Source organism: Lupinus angustifolius, chromosome LG01 (genome assembly GCF_001865875.1).
Source record: "Lupinus angustifolius cultivar Tanjil chromosome LG01, LupAngTanjil_v1.0, whole genome shotgun sequence".
NCBI classification, from domain to species: domain Eukaryota; kingdom Viridiplantae; phylum Streptophyta; class Magnoliopsida; order Fabales; family Fabaceae; genus Lupinus; species Lupinus angustifolius.
This window is the reverse complement of record NC_032009.1, coordinates 19,861,537-19,876,732: the sequence shown is the minus strand read 5'-3', so window position 1 is coordinate 19,876,732 and position 15,196 is coordinate 19,861,537. Positions and strand designations below refer to the sequence as shown.

General features: G+C 33.2%; 3 protein-coding genes and 1 long non-coding RNA gene across 6 annotated transcripts; 2 read left to right on the top strand and 2 right to left on the bottom strand.

Annotated features, from left to right (window-relative positions):
* Positions 3,734-4,592, bottom strand: LOC109352179. The gene has a single exon (XM_019594045.1). The coding sequence runs from the start codon at positions 4,576-4,578 to the stop codon at positions 3,877-3,879; it is 702 nt and encodes a 233-aa protein (XP_019449590.1). The 5' UTR covers positions 4,579-4,592; the 3' UTR covers positions 3,734-3,876.
* LOC109352122 (protein qua-1-like) lies at positions 6,326-9,663 on the bottom strand. Of its 3 annotated transcripts, XM_019593963.1 has the most exons (4): positions 9,285-9,663; positions 7,728-8,110; positions 7,285-7,613; positions 6,326-7,179 (listed from the first exon to the last, which is right to left on the bottom strand). In XM_019593963.1, exons 1-4 carry the CDS (start codon positions 9,642-9,644, stop codon positions 6,797-6,799), a joined length of 1,455 nt encoding a protein of 484 aa, XP_019449508.1. In that variant the 5' UTR covers positions 9,645-9,663; the 3' UTR covers positions 6,326-6,796. The 3 variants fall into 3 exon arrangements, with proteins under 3 accessions (XP_019449508.1, XP_019449490.1, XP_019449498.1); XM_019593945.1 differs by having other exon boundaries at positions 6,326-7,613; XM_019593953.1 differs by having other exon boundaries at positions 6,326-7,715; positions 7,842-8,110.
* On the top strand, positions 7,619-7,860 carry LOC109352173. The gene is made up of 2 exons (XR_002108333.1): positions 7,619-7,701; positions 7,816-7,860. It is a non-coding gene; the product is annotated as an uncharacterized LOC109352173 (long non-coding RNA).
* On the top strand, positions 11,534-14,265 carry LOC109352137 (2-alkenal reductase (NADP(+)-dependent)-like). Its single transcript, XM_019593976.1, has 5 exons — positions 11,534-11,823; positions 12,732-12,909; positions 13,024-13,190; positions 13,494-13,576; positions 13,717-14,265. Exons 1-5 carry the CDS (start codon positions 11,596-11,598, stop codon positions 14,093-14,095), a joined length of 1,035 nt encoding a protein of 344 aa, XP_019449521.1. The 5' UTR covers positions 11,534-11,595; the 3' UTR covers positions 14,096-14,265.

The following is a 15,196-nucleotide window of genomic DNA, read 5'->3' as shown; positions in this document are numbered from 1 at the left end:
TGGTAACTTCATTTATAGATCTAAGTTCAAGTTGGAACAGTTGAAGAATTTAATTCTCAACACTAACCAAACTCAACCACCAATCACATTGTCCAATAGCCAAGCTGACACGTAATGTTTTCTTAATTAATAATAACCCTATTTTACGAGAATATAGATCTGTTGTCGTAAATTATATCTTGTATACCAATAAGACATTGATTTAGTAGTATAAGATCCCGCTGGATCTCAAAGGTCGAATGTTTGATTCTTGTGAGCGATACTTGTTGAAAGGGGCAAACCTCGAAAGAGATTAATTCATTATCAAAAGTTAGGAAATATCTTTGGTAGTACAAAAAAATCATATCTCATACGTTCTCTAATATAATGATAATGAAACAAAAGTATCAATAATAAATAATAATCGAGGTTTAATATCTAAATTGTATTAAGGACAATATTTCAGGACAACAAAACTTTTATTTATTGTAAGATGAGAGTTGTTTTATGGTGAAAATTTGGTATATGTAGTGAAGAACAGCTAATAAAATACACTTTTGATAATATTTCTCATAATATGTTGTTTTTGTTTTTTTATGTCAAACATTAATTTAATTGGATTTTTTAGTTAATATGGTTTAAATTGTGCATGTGAACGAAGTACAAATATATTCGAAAACAAAAGTAATTGGATTTTTGTTTTTTATGCCAAAACATTAAATTGATTGGAATTTCTTGTATTGAATATTGTGTATTCAAATATATAAATAACTCTCACTTTTGATAATATTTCTCAAAATATGTTGTTTTTGTTTTTATGTTAAAACACGAATTTAATTGGATTTTTTAGTTAATAAGGTTTAAATTGTGCATGTGAACGAAGTACAAATATATTGGGAAAAAAACCAATGGAAAACAAAAGTAATTGGATTTTTGTTTTTTATGTCAAAACATGAAATTGATTGGAATTTCTTGTATTGAAAAATTGTGTATTCAAATATATAAATATCAACCAAGTACGTAATAATTTTGGGTTATTGTAAAATTTTATATAACGTTTTCAAAAAAATATGATAAAAGTTTTAAACCCATTAGTTGCATCGTTGTAACTAGTTATATCATACAAAAAAAATGTGAATGATAAAAACAAAGTGTATTTATTTTTGTTGTTGTTATTGGGTAAGTGAATGACAAGCTGAACAAGGTTTATGTATCTTTCCCCATGACCTCGTATATTGATTATTTGATTAATATACCTCATACCCAAATCGAGTAACTTCTATGTATTTTTAGTGGAAAGATTTATACATAATTATTATATCAATTATTTAAATTATTTTTTGAAAAGTTAATAATTATTAAATATGAATGATAAATGATATAGTAAATATGTTAGAACTCATATATTATCGGTATATACGATTTTTCTGTTTTAAATTCTATAAATGGTAGTATGACCGACACGTTGCCCCTCCAATTAATGGGTAAGACACTATATATGTTATTCTCATTGATTGGCCTCACCAAACATTTGTAATGGGTGGGCAAGCTTTGGAACCGAATCATTAACTCAAATTTCTATTTTGGTGTTCATTTTTAAATTACTTTAATTCAAGTGCTAAAAATGTATAACATTTATCAATTTCATTCTTCTCACTACTTTATCTAGGGGTGGCAATACGGGTCAGCCCAGCCCGGCCCGACCCGGCCCAACCCTTATTGTTAAAAGGACTCAAAATGCCAGCCCGACCCATATTTGGCAGGGCTGGCAGGCCGGCGGGCTGGCCCATTTTGTTTTTTTTTTAAAACACATATTAAAACTTTTAGACAAAAGTAAATAATTCAAACAATTCATAAATGTCTTTTAAAACAAAAAATCACAAACAAAAGACACAATCGCATAATAACATATTACATTAGTACAAAACTTGTAAATTATAAACAATAAACCACCATAGTCTTAAACTTTTAGACTCCTAGTTCATAATAGAGTTTATAACTCTAAAGTTTTAAAAATGTATAAGAATCAAAACTATTATATTATAAATAAATCACAATAAAATATATATATTACTCAATTTAATTTGAATTCGAGTACATTAAAAATATAAATTGAAACTCAGTCGAATTCAATTAATTTTCCAAAAGGTATCAAAATCAGTAGTTATATTTGAGTTTCCAATTTTCTATTTCAATTAATTAAATGTTTAAACTTGATTCAAACACCCCTAATTGTCAGTGAAATTCCACATTCTCATAACAAGCACAATAATTGAATAAGAGTGAAGATAATAGATAATTACATAATGAGATATTAAATGTCCATTTTACAAAAGAGAAAGAATAATTATATGCTTAAGGATTCAAACATAAGTTAAAATTGTAAAAGTTTAATCTTAATTGCAACGAGCAACATGATAGACAAATGAACTTTAATTTTAACGTTGCCCTGCCGGGCCAGCTCGGCCCGTCTAAAAAACGGGCTTCCAAAACTGGTTGAATACGGGCTTTTGGGCTAAAACCCCCAGCCCGACCCGCTAAAAACACCCATCCGAACGGGCCGGCCCGTCGGGCCAAGCCCATTTTGCCACCCCTAACTTTATCCATCACTTTTATTACTTTTTGTTTTTATTTATCGATCTAATCAGAGTACTTTTTGTTTTTATTCATGGGTCTAAGAGGTTAATAGGTTGACCAATATACAAAGACCTAAATCCGAAAGCTTTAGATAATCTTAATACAAGAATCGACTCATCAAGATTTGGTAAGGTGCACGACCTAGACTAGAGGATAACTTAAAGGGAATTTTCCCCTGAAGGGTGTCTTATAGCCGCCATAGGCTAAGACACAAGATTGTCATGACATTAACTATGATACTGTCAGACCATCCTTCGATACAAAATAAGCTTATTACATTCAGTATAAATGGAGGAATCATTTACCATTCACTCGCTTCTCAATACCTCACTCTCTCTAGTTTATATGTGTCCTCTATAGATATCGACTTCAGCGTTATAATCTATTACTCAGTAAAGTTGTTAGTGGAGAAATTATTATATTCAAAATTGAAGATGTATTTCATAGACTTTAATTCATATTAATAAAAAAAAATAAAGAGAATATATTTGTGTGTGTAAATGATTGTAATATATGCCTTAGACACTGAACCATATATAAGTGAATATTAAGAGAAAGAATGAACCAAACAATGCAGTTTCATAATGTTAATAATTTATTTGGCATACACCCTTACTAAACAATGAACCATATATAAGGGTTTTTATACGAGTTCAGTTTTAAAGGGGAATGCTTCAAAGTTATAAAATACATTTGTGAGATGAGTATGAAATTTTCTATTTCTCTTTATTCATCTCCAAAACTCAACTCGTAAATGGATCCTTAATAGAAGCTCCGAGGTCATTCTCCATAACTACTGATTCAAGTTGCTCCTAAACCACAAACAAAAGATAAAGAACAACAGTGCTGAAAGGAATAACAAGCAATATTCAAAACAAAATCACTTGAAACTATATAAACAAATTGAAGCAGCTTGCATGTTCTTATTCTGCTTTGTTATAATGCACAAATGTACATAGCTTATGATTATGATTCGGAATTTTAGTAGAGACTCTTTCATTCCATATTAAAGATTCTTTCGAGATTCGACCCTTATATTATTTTCCAATTATACTCTTATTTATTATATCCGATTTCCACCTCCAACTTAGTCCTCTAAGTCTAGGTAATTGAAGTATTATGCAAATATTAATCTGCATGTTAATTATTTGTATTGAAAACAACCAAGTTTGTTCCATCACAGCTTCTGAAGCAGTTATAGCTGGAACATTTATTATTAACCAAGTACATAATCTTCTTATTCAGAAAAGTGTAAAAATTCTAGTTGATAGCATATTTGGCCTTGTAATCACTCCACAGCTGAGAAACCGGTTTCCCTAGAAGCTCAACAAAGTAAGTATCACTATAACTGCTCTTCATCTTCTTGTTTAACTCGGCCACAAATCCGTTTTCGATAGTATTGCAATAGTCTAAAAATCGAGCCGTGACATCGTATCCTTGAAACCAATCATCTCCACGGCCGGGCGGAACCCAGTTGTTCGATACATAGCCAGCCTTCAACCTCACGAAATCCGCTATCCCTTCAATGAGTCCGGAAGGAGCTTGGCCATTTGCATTCCACTGCCATACATGTGTCATTTCATGATATAGCATACCAGTTATCTCACTTTTGATATCTCCATTGAACCTTTCAATGAAGCTTGCACTAACATGAATCTCATTGTTGCTATCAAATGCCACCCCTTCAATGTTTTCAATTACCAACTTCACTTCTTCGACGTTTTTTCGGTCCGCAGCATCGACGTTTTCTTGAAACAGCTTCAGTATGAAGTCTGTGGCAGAGTTCATAGTTTGCTTGGCATAATCTGCACCTATACTTTTATCAAACTTCTGGCCACCAATGCTTGATTCAGCAGTGTTGGACACAACATATTCCACTGCCATAGACCCATATACACTAGCTAGAGTTAGTATTGTTAAGCATAAGAAGATGTACTGACCCATGATTGTTTTGTTTTGCATAATTGTTTGTGTATGAGGCTTTTATTTATAGCAGGATTTTGGAGTCAAAACAGCTTTTTGCAAAGAAGTGCTTTTCACATTTAGCCTTATTTGATGCCAATAAAAGTGGGTATCAAGGCATAATTTTAGAGTCATGTCAAGTTTGTGAGTTATTTGTTTTCTCCCAAAGTTGCCAATTGTTTCAGGATCATTACATCCATATGAGGGCTAATACTCATGATTTAAGGCTTTCCAATGAGTTAATTCTCTCTTTTCTAACAACAACAATTCGTAGGGACACTTTTTCGCTCATATCTAGGGCTAGAAACGAGTTGAACCAGAGTTCAGCTCGGTTCAACCCAATAAGGGTTTGCTCAACTCGAAATTTGATTCGAGTTTGATATGAACTATTGTTTTAGCTTGAGTTTGACTTAGTTAAAATTCACAAATTGTTCAGCTCAGTTCGAATTGGTTCATTTGGACAACTCAAATAATTAACTGCAAAATATTATATATATATATGGGAATGAAGTATCTCCTGGTATACGGAGATAAATTATCTCCTCCTGCCAGTGAAATCATGACATTTGTCATGTTTCATCATTTTCTATAAAAATAAACAAAATAGCACACATGTCAAATTTTTATTGGCTAGAGGAGATAAGTTATATATGAGGAGATACATTATTCTATATATATATATATAAATATTGAGTCAGTTCATGAACTTAATAAGTTGAACTATATTCAATTTAAGTTCAGCTCATTTATTTAACGAGCTTAGTTTTCAGCTTAAGTTCAGCTTATTTGATTCATGAATCAAATTCATCGAGTTAAATAACGAGTCGAATTTCGAACGAATACCGAATTAGTTAATTTCATTGTCAGCCATATTTATATCTACCTTCCCCAACATCTTTATTTGCTTTATTCACATTGGATTAGACAATATCTGATGTGAAGTTTAGAACAACATTTTTTGTTCAGACTATAAAGAGACACCAAGGAAACAACTATATGTTTTACGGCAAAAACAACCTCATCATAGATAACATAATTTTATGTAAAAATGACAAGATTGACATAACATAACCAAATATATCAATGATTCGATTCCTAACAAGTGTTACTCTTAGGAATCAAATCATTGATATCTTTAGTATCATCACCAAAGGTATCTCCTTGCCTTTTGATAACAAACTAATCTCTTTCGGGGACGTGATTGTTATTCCCAACAAGTGTCACTCTCAAGAATTGAACCATTATATTGATCTGGGAATCTAATAGGGTCTTACACCACTAGACCAACGCGTTGTTGGTGCTCATCTTAAACTCTTAAATCAATATAATGATGAGTAAGTGTCATGCTGTACTTATTTTTTTTCAGTCCCCATTCTTGTGCACCATATAATGAAAGTTAAAACAGTATTTATCATCTAAGTTTTGGTAGATTATAGAAATTTGTTATTCTCAAATAAAATTTACAGAGCTCTACCAGAAACATAGTTAAAAGTCTAAATTTGTAGTTGTTGGTTGCCCTTGTTTCAATTTTCAAAAGTTCCCTTTTAAATTTTAATAAGGATTTTGTTTCAATATCAACAAGTATTTAGCTTTTTCTGTAATAATTTTTCCTGAATTCTTTTGTGATATTTACAGTAATTTTCCTTTTCAATAATATAAACATGTAGTAAACTTGTTTAAAACCTCAGAAAGCAAAAAGAGGATAAACAAAGTATTGAGCACATATTGAATCTATCAATCAAAGGAAAACATTAAACAAATGTTTCACATAATATATGCAGAGACTACATTTCAAAGAAGTTCAATTCACCTTGTAGAATCTATATCATGATATACATTAAAGTTCTCCTGCTACAACAACTCATAAAACAAGAATGGACCAAAATCTAGAGCAAATGAACACTAATCTATTGTGGAGAACAAAGACATGTTACAGAATCAACTTGCATTCAATGTTTTCTCAAAATCAAAATGTAATATATACAACATATAGCTTCACACAATGATATGATATCTTGTCCAATTTTGACTTGTCACATATAAGGATCATAATTGTTGAAATTAAGCCAACTAGAAAGACCTACCAAAATGTAGAAGTAGCATCAGTCATCTTCCATAAGCAACCCTTTTGCGAATAGCACAACTCATTGATCACCTAAAATGCCGTTACCGAGAGTCCACGGTTTTAACAGTTTTTAGAGTCGGATTGATAACTATTTTACTGGAATCCATAGCTCCCATCCTGTTGCAAACCCATATCATAAACTTCAGAATCTGCGTCTCTAGATCTTCGTGAAGCGTAGCCGGAAGTTCCCCGACTATAATTCTTTCCTCGGACAGAATTACTCCCTCTCTGTTTCCTGCCAGAACCAACTTTCCCTGTATTCAACCCATTAGACCCACCAATGTTCTTTGACATAAACCTTCTCTCGTTCTCATCCCTCATCATTCTGCCATCACCACTCATCCCATTCCTCCTATGTTTCAAAGGAGAAGAAGATTTCTCGTTATCAGACCCATCAAGCCTATTATCATCCTTTGACATAAACCTTCTTCTATTCTCATTCGGCGTCGTTCTGTCATTAACATTCACTCCATTCCCTCCATAATTCATAGGAGAAGAAAACTCTCCAGCAGGACGATCAATATCATTTGACAAAAACCTCCTTCCATCCCCATTATTCCTCATTCTACCGTTTCCGTTTCTCCCATAGTTCATAGGAGAAGAAAACTCTCCATCGAAGTCATTGACACCCTTTGCCATAAACCTCCTCCCGTTCTCATTCTTCCTCGTTCTACCATTAACGTTCACCCGATTCCTCTCATAGTTCAAAGGAGAAGAAAACTCTCCATTAAAGTCATCAACACCTTCTGACATGAACCTTCTCTCATTCCCATTCTTCCTCGATCTTCCATCGCCACTCATCCCATTCCTCTCATAATTAAAAGGAGAAGATCTCTCTCCACCATCAGACCCGCTAGGCCCCTTAACACCCTTCGGCAAAAACCGCCTTCCATTACCATTCTTGCTTCTCCTGCCATCAACATTCACTTCATTCCTCCCGTACCCATTCTTGCTCCTTATGCCATCACCGCTCACTTCATTCCTCCCATAATTCAAAGGTGACGAAAATTCCCCATCGTCGGACCCACCATCAACATTCACTTCATTCCTCCCGTACCCACTCTTGCTCCTTCTGCCATCACCGCTCACTTCATTCCTCCCATAACTCAAAGGTGACGAAAATTCTCCATCGTCGGACCCATCATCAACACCTTTTGTAAAAAAGTTCCTTTCATTGATAATCCTACTGAATTCCCCACCAAGACTCCCCCCATTCTCCCCATCATCATCATCGTCATCATCGTCCAACTCAACTTTTCTGTAAGGCCTGATACTATGAACAACCCCTTTAGGAAAAAACCTAGCAGATGGCAACTCATCAGGAGTTTGAAATAATTGAGGCCCATCTTTATCACTCCACATATCAAACCCACCTGGCTTTTGAAACCTGTCAGCAAGAACCTTCACCTGCTCACACATTAAACGAGAGAATTATGTAACTATGCGTAAAACCAATTAAAAAAAGTGACTCATTGCACAAGGCTATCACATAGTAGGGGTCTGAGAATGGTAGATGTATTCTATGAAGCACGGATACAGATACGTGTGTCGGATACGATAAGTATCCGATACGTCGACACACATTTTTTCTAAAATATAGGATACGATACGTTCAGGGATACGATATGCGTAATCGCGTATAAAATAATAAAAAACACATAAAATATAATAAAATTATAAGTGTAAATCAAAATATCCAAAGTAAAAAATATAATGGAAATTGAAAATCATTGCCTTTCATAACAAATCTATTTTATCCTATTTTGTTGAAAACAAATCTATCTTATCCTATTTTATTGAAAACGAATCTATATATCCTATATTTTTTGAAAACGAATTCATATATCATATACTTTATTGAAAACTAATCTGATACGTGTCTTGATATTTATTTATTTTATTTTTGGATACTCTACAGATACGTATCCTTCGCGAATCCAAGCATACGTGTCGGACACCGACACGTGAGAGCGTTTGACGAATCCGTACTTCGGATGATGTATTTAGTCTTACCCATGCAAACATGAGAAAACATCTTCTATCCCAAAAAGAATGTACCACTCCATATATCACTCCTTGTTATTGGCCAGAAAAATACTTAGATTTTTAAATTTAAATTAAATATATTTTTCAAACAATCACAAACAAACAGTAATACATAGAGTAAAACATCATATGAGACAATAGATGTGATCCCCGCATGTAGATAGGTTTGTTCCCAGGATTTCAACCAATGACTTCATAACAATTTTAATGTTGCGCCAGACTCACTCAATTAACCAATTAAATTAAATTATGTGGTTACTAAGCAACAAATTTACAGTTGTGTCAAATTACTCGATTAAGCGATTGAATTAAATAAAATCGTTTTAAGTAAGAAATGAGATAACATTAGATAATTATGTAACTATACTATAAGTGAAACCAATTAAAAAGGGTGGCTCATTGTACAAAACTCCCCCTCACCCCAATCTGACAGACTGTTTCCACAATTTGAACCTGTAATCTCCCGCTCAGTAATCAACAAACAACCTTACGATTGCGTCACGATCTTAACGAATTAAATGAAATAATAGTATACCTGTTCATCAGCAGCAATAGAGAACAAGTTAGGAGATATTTGAACAAGTTCCCAAGGCCTCTCAAGTTCAGAAACCGCAGCTTTAAGTTCAGCTCTTTTACGCATTTCATAAATCTGTCTCTCACGAGAAAGACGAGCTTTCAAGAGTTGCTTGGCTTTCTTCGCCTGCATCCGTTTCCACTGCCACTTTGATACACCGCCGGGAAATGTTCTTGGACCACCACCCATTCCAATTATGGTGGGTTTGGATATGAGGGTTGATTGAGAAATCTTGTTGTTGTTGCAGAACAAGTGCCATTGTGATAAGGTTTTTGAGAATGAGAGTTGTTGTTGTTGAAGGTTTGGGATTAAGAGATTCATTTTCCCTTCTCTTCCACATACCTAAACACATTATTTAATAATCATAACTATATATATATATATATATATAAAGAGGAGTATGGTTTAGGATTGAGGTCTATTTCTTTTTCTTATTCTTGGAGTAAGTGGATCTTCGCTCTATATATAAAAAAATTAATATGTATAAGTGTTATTTACAAGGTCATTAAATTTTTCATCATTCATATGAGAGCTAATATTAGCTTTTAAGCAAAAATAGATTTTACACTGGCATTGAAAAAACTTTACACTGTCAGTATATAGATTTTAAACTATAAAAAAGAGGAAAAATAGTGTTTCTCCGTTGTAAGAAATTTTTATACTATCACGTTTTATTTACTCTCGAATAAAGCAATACAAATAAGGATGGGGTTGTCAGTCCCACTTGGTGTGCTAACTCAGTTAAAAAAATTAATTTAATTAAAAATAAATATTATAATAATATAAATTCACATTTTCATATTATTCTATGTAGTTTGGATAGAATTATCTTGGAATAGAGTATCATTGTCCTATAGATAAAAGATGAATAACATATTGATCGTATAATTTTTTTTATACTATCATCATTAGTTAGAGGTGAATAGGACTCGACCTTACTCGCTCAATTATTATGGTCTGATCATGATCGAGCACAAATAGGATTGGGTTTCATCAGGTTTAAGGTCAGGTTTAAGTTAAAAAATTAGACTCATCTAATATTTAGGGTTAGGTAGGGAACAAACATGACTCATCCCAAAACGTCTCATGTTCACTCATTCTTATGTTTGTATGTATCTCTATTCGATTATGTATATCTCTATTCGATTATGTTCACTCATTGACACTTAAGATACCAGGGTGTGTAATGTGAGTTGTTTTTTTGGTTTATTACATGTATTCTCGTACTGGAGACAATCTTGTTCAAGTCAGGAATATCCACAGGTATGTGAGACTAACTCTCTTAGCGTGTATTTTTTATCTACAAGACTTGAACTCAAAACATTGCTCAAAGAGAATCAATCATGTACTACTTAAACAAATACACATTAGTTATATAATGTGAGTTTGACTGAATGAAGGAGGTGCAGACTTTGAATGGAGATGTTAGATACATGATCGCTGGTTTTATAACATGATACTCACCATTAAGAATATGTTGAGAGTGAGATTGGAATGTCACCCTCTCTTACATCACTTAAGAGCTTAATGTCACCCTAGCTCACGTACAGTTTTAATGGACAAACAACCCAACCCTTGGAACATACTACAGCTCCAGGTGGTGAAGAGTTGACATCAAGGTGCCAAACCTTCCACTCGATGTGAGCTCTTAGGGGAGTGACATTCTTGTTTAGATTAGTGTTCTTCATTTTGTAACAAAAAAATGGAGAGAAATGAGAACATTGTATAAAAAAAACATCATTCACTCTTTATCATTTTTTATATTTGTATAACTAACTAATTCCTTTCGGCGGTTTATGATCATCTCCTCCTAACAAGTAATAAGTATCACTCATAAAAATTGATTATTTGACTAATATGATCTTACGATACTACCGTCATACTAATTTTTAGAACTTAGGAAATAATAATAATTTTATTATTATAATAAAAACCAACTTATTAACTCCAAAAAAAACGTTTTATCCGGGCTAATATTATATTGGTGTCATTTAAAATGTCCCAAAACAAAACTAATAGTATGGTAGACATCTTTTGTTTTTTCATTGTATTTTTTTGTGTGCTTATAATTGATCAGAAAAATATTTAATTATTAAAATTTTAATTTGAATAATTTTTTTCTATCCATCATAGAGCAATAGCTGGAGTATGACACAGACAACAGATGTGCTCCCGACTCGAATATTATATGACTATTTTATTTGTTGGAAGATATTTATTTCCTTATCCACCACTGCTTTTCGCCGCTGACGTTTTTCTTCACTGAAGAGTAATGGCGGAAGTAAGGAACAAGCAAGTGATTCTTCGAGACTATGTCACTGGTTTTCCTAAAGAATCTGACATGAACATTGTTGAAAGCACCATAACTTTGAATCTTCCAGAAGGTTCCAATGATGTGTTACTCAAGAATCTCTACCTCTCATGTGATCCATACATGAGAATACTCATGAACAAGGATCTTCCTCCTGAACTTAGTAACCGTTCTTATTCACCTGGATCTGTAAGTCACGCTCTCTATCAAAATTCCAAACCCTTCTATTCTTTTTATTTATGAATCCAATGTTCTGTTTTTTTTTGCTTAGGTTTTTGTTTTAGAGTTTCAAGTAATTGATGCAAGTTAGGAAATGGGTTATGTAATTTTTATTTTTGTGACATTTTTTTTTTCATTATGGAAATCAATTTGGTTTTATATGGGAGACGGTGGTTGCGTTTATTGGGATTGCAGTCATTGCAATACGAATTGAGGTGGATACGATATGAATTATTTTGAGATTAAAAAAATATTTTCGTATATGATGCAGTCCAAATATGGTCCGATGTGGTTGTATTGTGGACTGATGTGGCCATATTATTGTGATTCGGAGTAACACCACAATTGTGATGTGATGCGGTGCGGCAATCACCACAACCATAATATTGCGGCTGCGTCAGGTGATGCGCGGTCTGCAATTTAAATCAATGACGATCGACTGAGAGATAATTGTTTTTATTTTGTGGCAATATCTGATTGACTCGGGACATGAAATAAGATATCCTTGGGGGACAGAGATAACTTGTCCCCAAGAATGTCTCATTCCTTGTCCCAGACTAATCAAATTTTAACGAATAATATAAAAATTGTACTTTTTTTGTTGTTGAAAGTTTTCTTTTTATTTATGTGACAATATCTGATTAGTCCGGGACACGAAATAGGACATCTTGGGTCACGTGATCTATGTCCCAATCAATGATATGTATGATGGGAACATGGATACATGCCTTGAGGCTACTTTTCAGTAGTTTCTGTGTTATTTTTGTTAAAAATAATCATGGAACTTAGGAATGGTGGTTGTGCTATTCTTGCCTAAAACTCATGAAACTTAGTTTGTGTTCTCAAGATTTTCATGTCACTCAGTTGGGTAATTGCAGCCTATAACAGGATATGGAGTTTCTAAAGTTTTGGAATCAGGACACCCAGATTATAAGACAGGTGATTTAGTGTGGGGGACTACTAAATGGGAAGAATACAGCTTGGTCCCCGCAACTCAAATACTTTTCAAAATCGAGCATACCGATGTTCCACTTTCCTACTATACTGGAATTCTCGGTACATTTTCATCAATTTCAATTTTGTCGACTCTTAGTGAATGGCCAGCTTTGTTTTTGATTAGTACAAATATTGATTTACCTTTGGATTGTATTATTTTTTCTTGGTACACAGGTATGCCGGGAATGACTGCCTATGCTGGGTTTTTTGAACTCGGCTCTCCGAAGAAAGGAGAAAATGTTTTCGTTTCAGCTGCCTCTGGTGCAGTTGGTCAACTTGTTGGGCAATTTGCTAAATTGCATGGTTGTTATGTAGTCGGAAGTGCTGGAAGCAAAGAGAAGGTATGAATATAGTTATTGGTATGTAATGTATACCTTCATAAATGATAAAACCGCCTCTTTCATACAGAACTATTTGTGTCAATTTCCAAGCAATAGTAATATTTTTTTGTAATAAGAAATCTCTTGTCAATGTCGCGACCCGATCTTCGGTTGGACCGGCTCTACGACTATATTTATGTCATCTATCAAAGTTAACTGTGCCGAAGTTTGTTTGTGAATGTACTATCATGTATCCAATCCCTTCTCTCTCAGAAGAAATACTTACTCCTCCTTTCACTTAATGTATTTTCTTTTTACAACCAGGTGGATCTATTGAAGAATAAATTAGGATTTGATGAAGCTTTCAATTATAAAGAAGAGCCAGATCTGAATGCAGCTTTGAAAAGGTCATTATCTAATAGTTTTGTTTGTACTAGAGAAATTTTAATTTAATTTGTTTATTTATCGCCATAAAAAATGTTTAAGTCATTGCACCTAACAACACTATACACAATAATATTTACGATTGGATCGATTTACAAATCAGGTACTTTCCAGAAGGCATTGACATTAACTTCGAGAATGTTGGGGGCAAGACACTTGACGCCGTACTCTTGAATTTGAGACTCCATGCTCGCATACCCGTTTGTGGAATGATCTCACAGTATAATCTTACTCAACTCGAAGGTGTAACAAATTTGCCAAGTCTCTTATTTAAGCGGGTTCACATGCAAGGTTTCAATGTCAGTGATTACTATCACCTATATCCCAAATTCTTGGAGTATCTCTTGCCTCATATCAGAGAAGGGAAGGTCGTGTATGTGGAAGACATAGCCGAAGGCCTCGAGAATGGCCCTGCAGCCTTGGTTGGTCTTTACAGTGGTCGCAATTTCGGTAAACAAGTGCTTGTTGTTGCTCATGAATAAAAAACTATGCTTTTGTTAGTTTTGTGCCTTGAATTTGTGTCCAATATTGACCTGACCCTTCTTTATATGACCTTAGCTTCTGTATTTATGATTGTTAGTGCATGGGTTGAAGTGTAATTCCTGCATGACTGAAATCTTATGATAAATAATAAAGTCTTTAGTACACTATATATGCAATTTTCTTATTTACCTTTTGGCTTGAAACTAATCACTTATGAGCTTTGCATGATTGCTTCAGTAACAGAAAATTAAGTTTATATAGATGAGTGTGATGTTTAACTTTGCATTATTTGGTAGATTTGTCAAAAAGGGTATGTTCTATGATTATTTACTTTATAAATAGAATGGGACATACTTTGTTTTCACTAAAAAGTTTGTACTTGATTATGAAACTAGTGTAGTACTTATACACTATGAGTGTAAAGACGTGTATATATATATTATTCATCATTCATTTGTATTACTTTTTTTGAAGAGTTAACGTTGATTAAAAATGAATGAATTTCATCACCAAATTACAAGTTACTCTACTAACTTATAGGCCCTTTTGTAATGGGTGTAACACCCCACTCAAATTCAATTAAAAATGGTAATGTAGAATATATCACTACTGTAAAATTTGTGATTGCAATTGGATCTCTCTTTTAGATGATTTATCTTAATCTCACTCTACAATGATGAAATATAATATATGAGAAAAAATGTATGCACTAAAACAATGTAAGAGATTTCTATATTGCAGTCTATTATCGATCAATTATTTTTAATTATCATTAACTTTTCAAATAAGTAATACAAATGAAAAGATGATGTACTACTTATATATAAATTTTTAGACTAAAAATACATAGATATTATATCATAGAGTAAATTACACTGACACCCCATGAGTTTTAGTGAAATTACACAAACCACCCCTCACTTTTCTATACCTACACAAACCTCTCCTAGTTTTGATACTTTCGTTACATTGACCACTCCTGCATAAGAAATAAGTGTAATCTTTTAAACAAAAAAATGTGATAAATGCAATTAACATTTTTGTTTAAGTTAAACAAAACATGATATATCGTGTAGACAATTCCAAATAATATACAAATC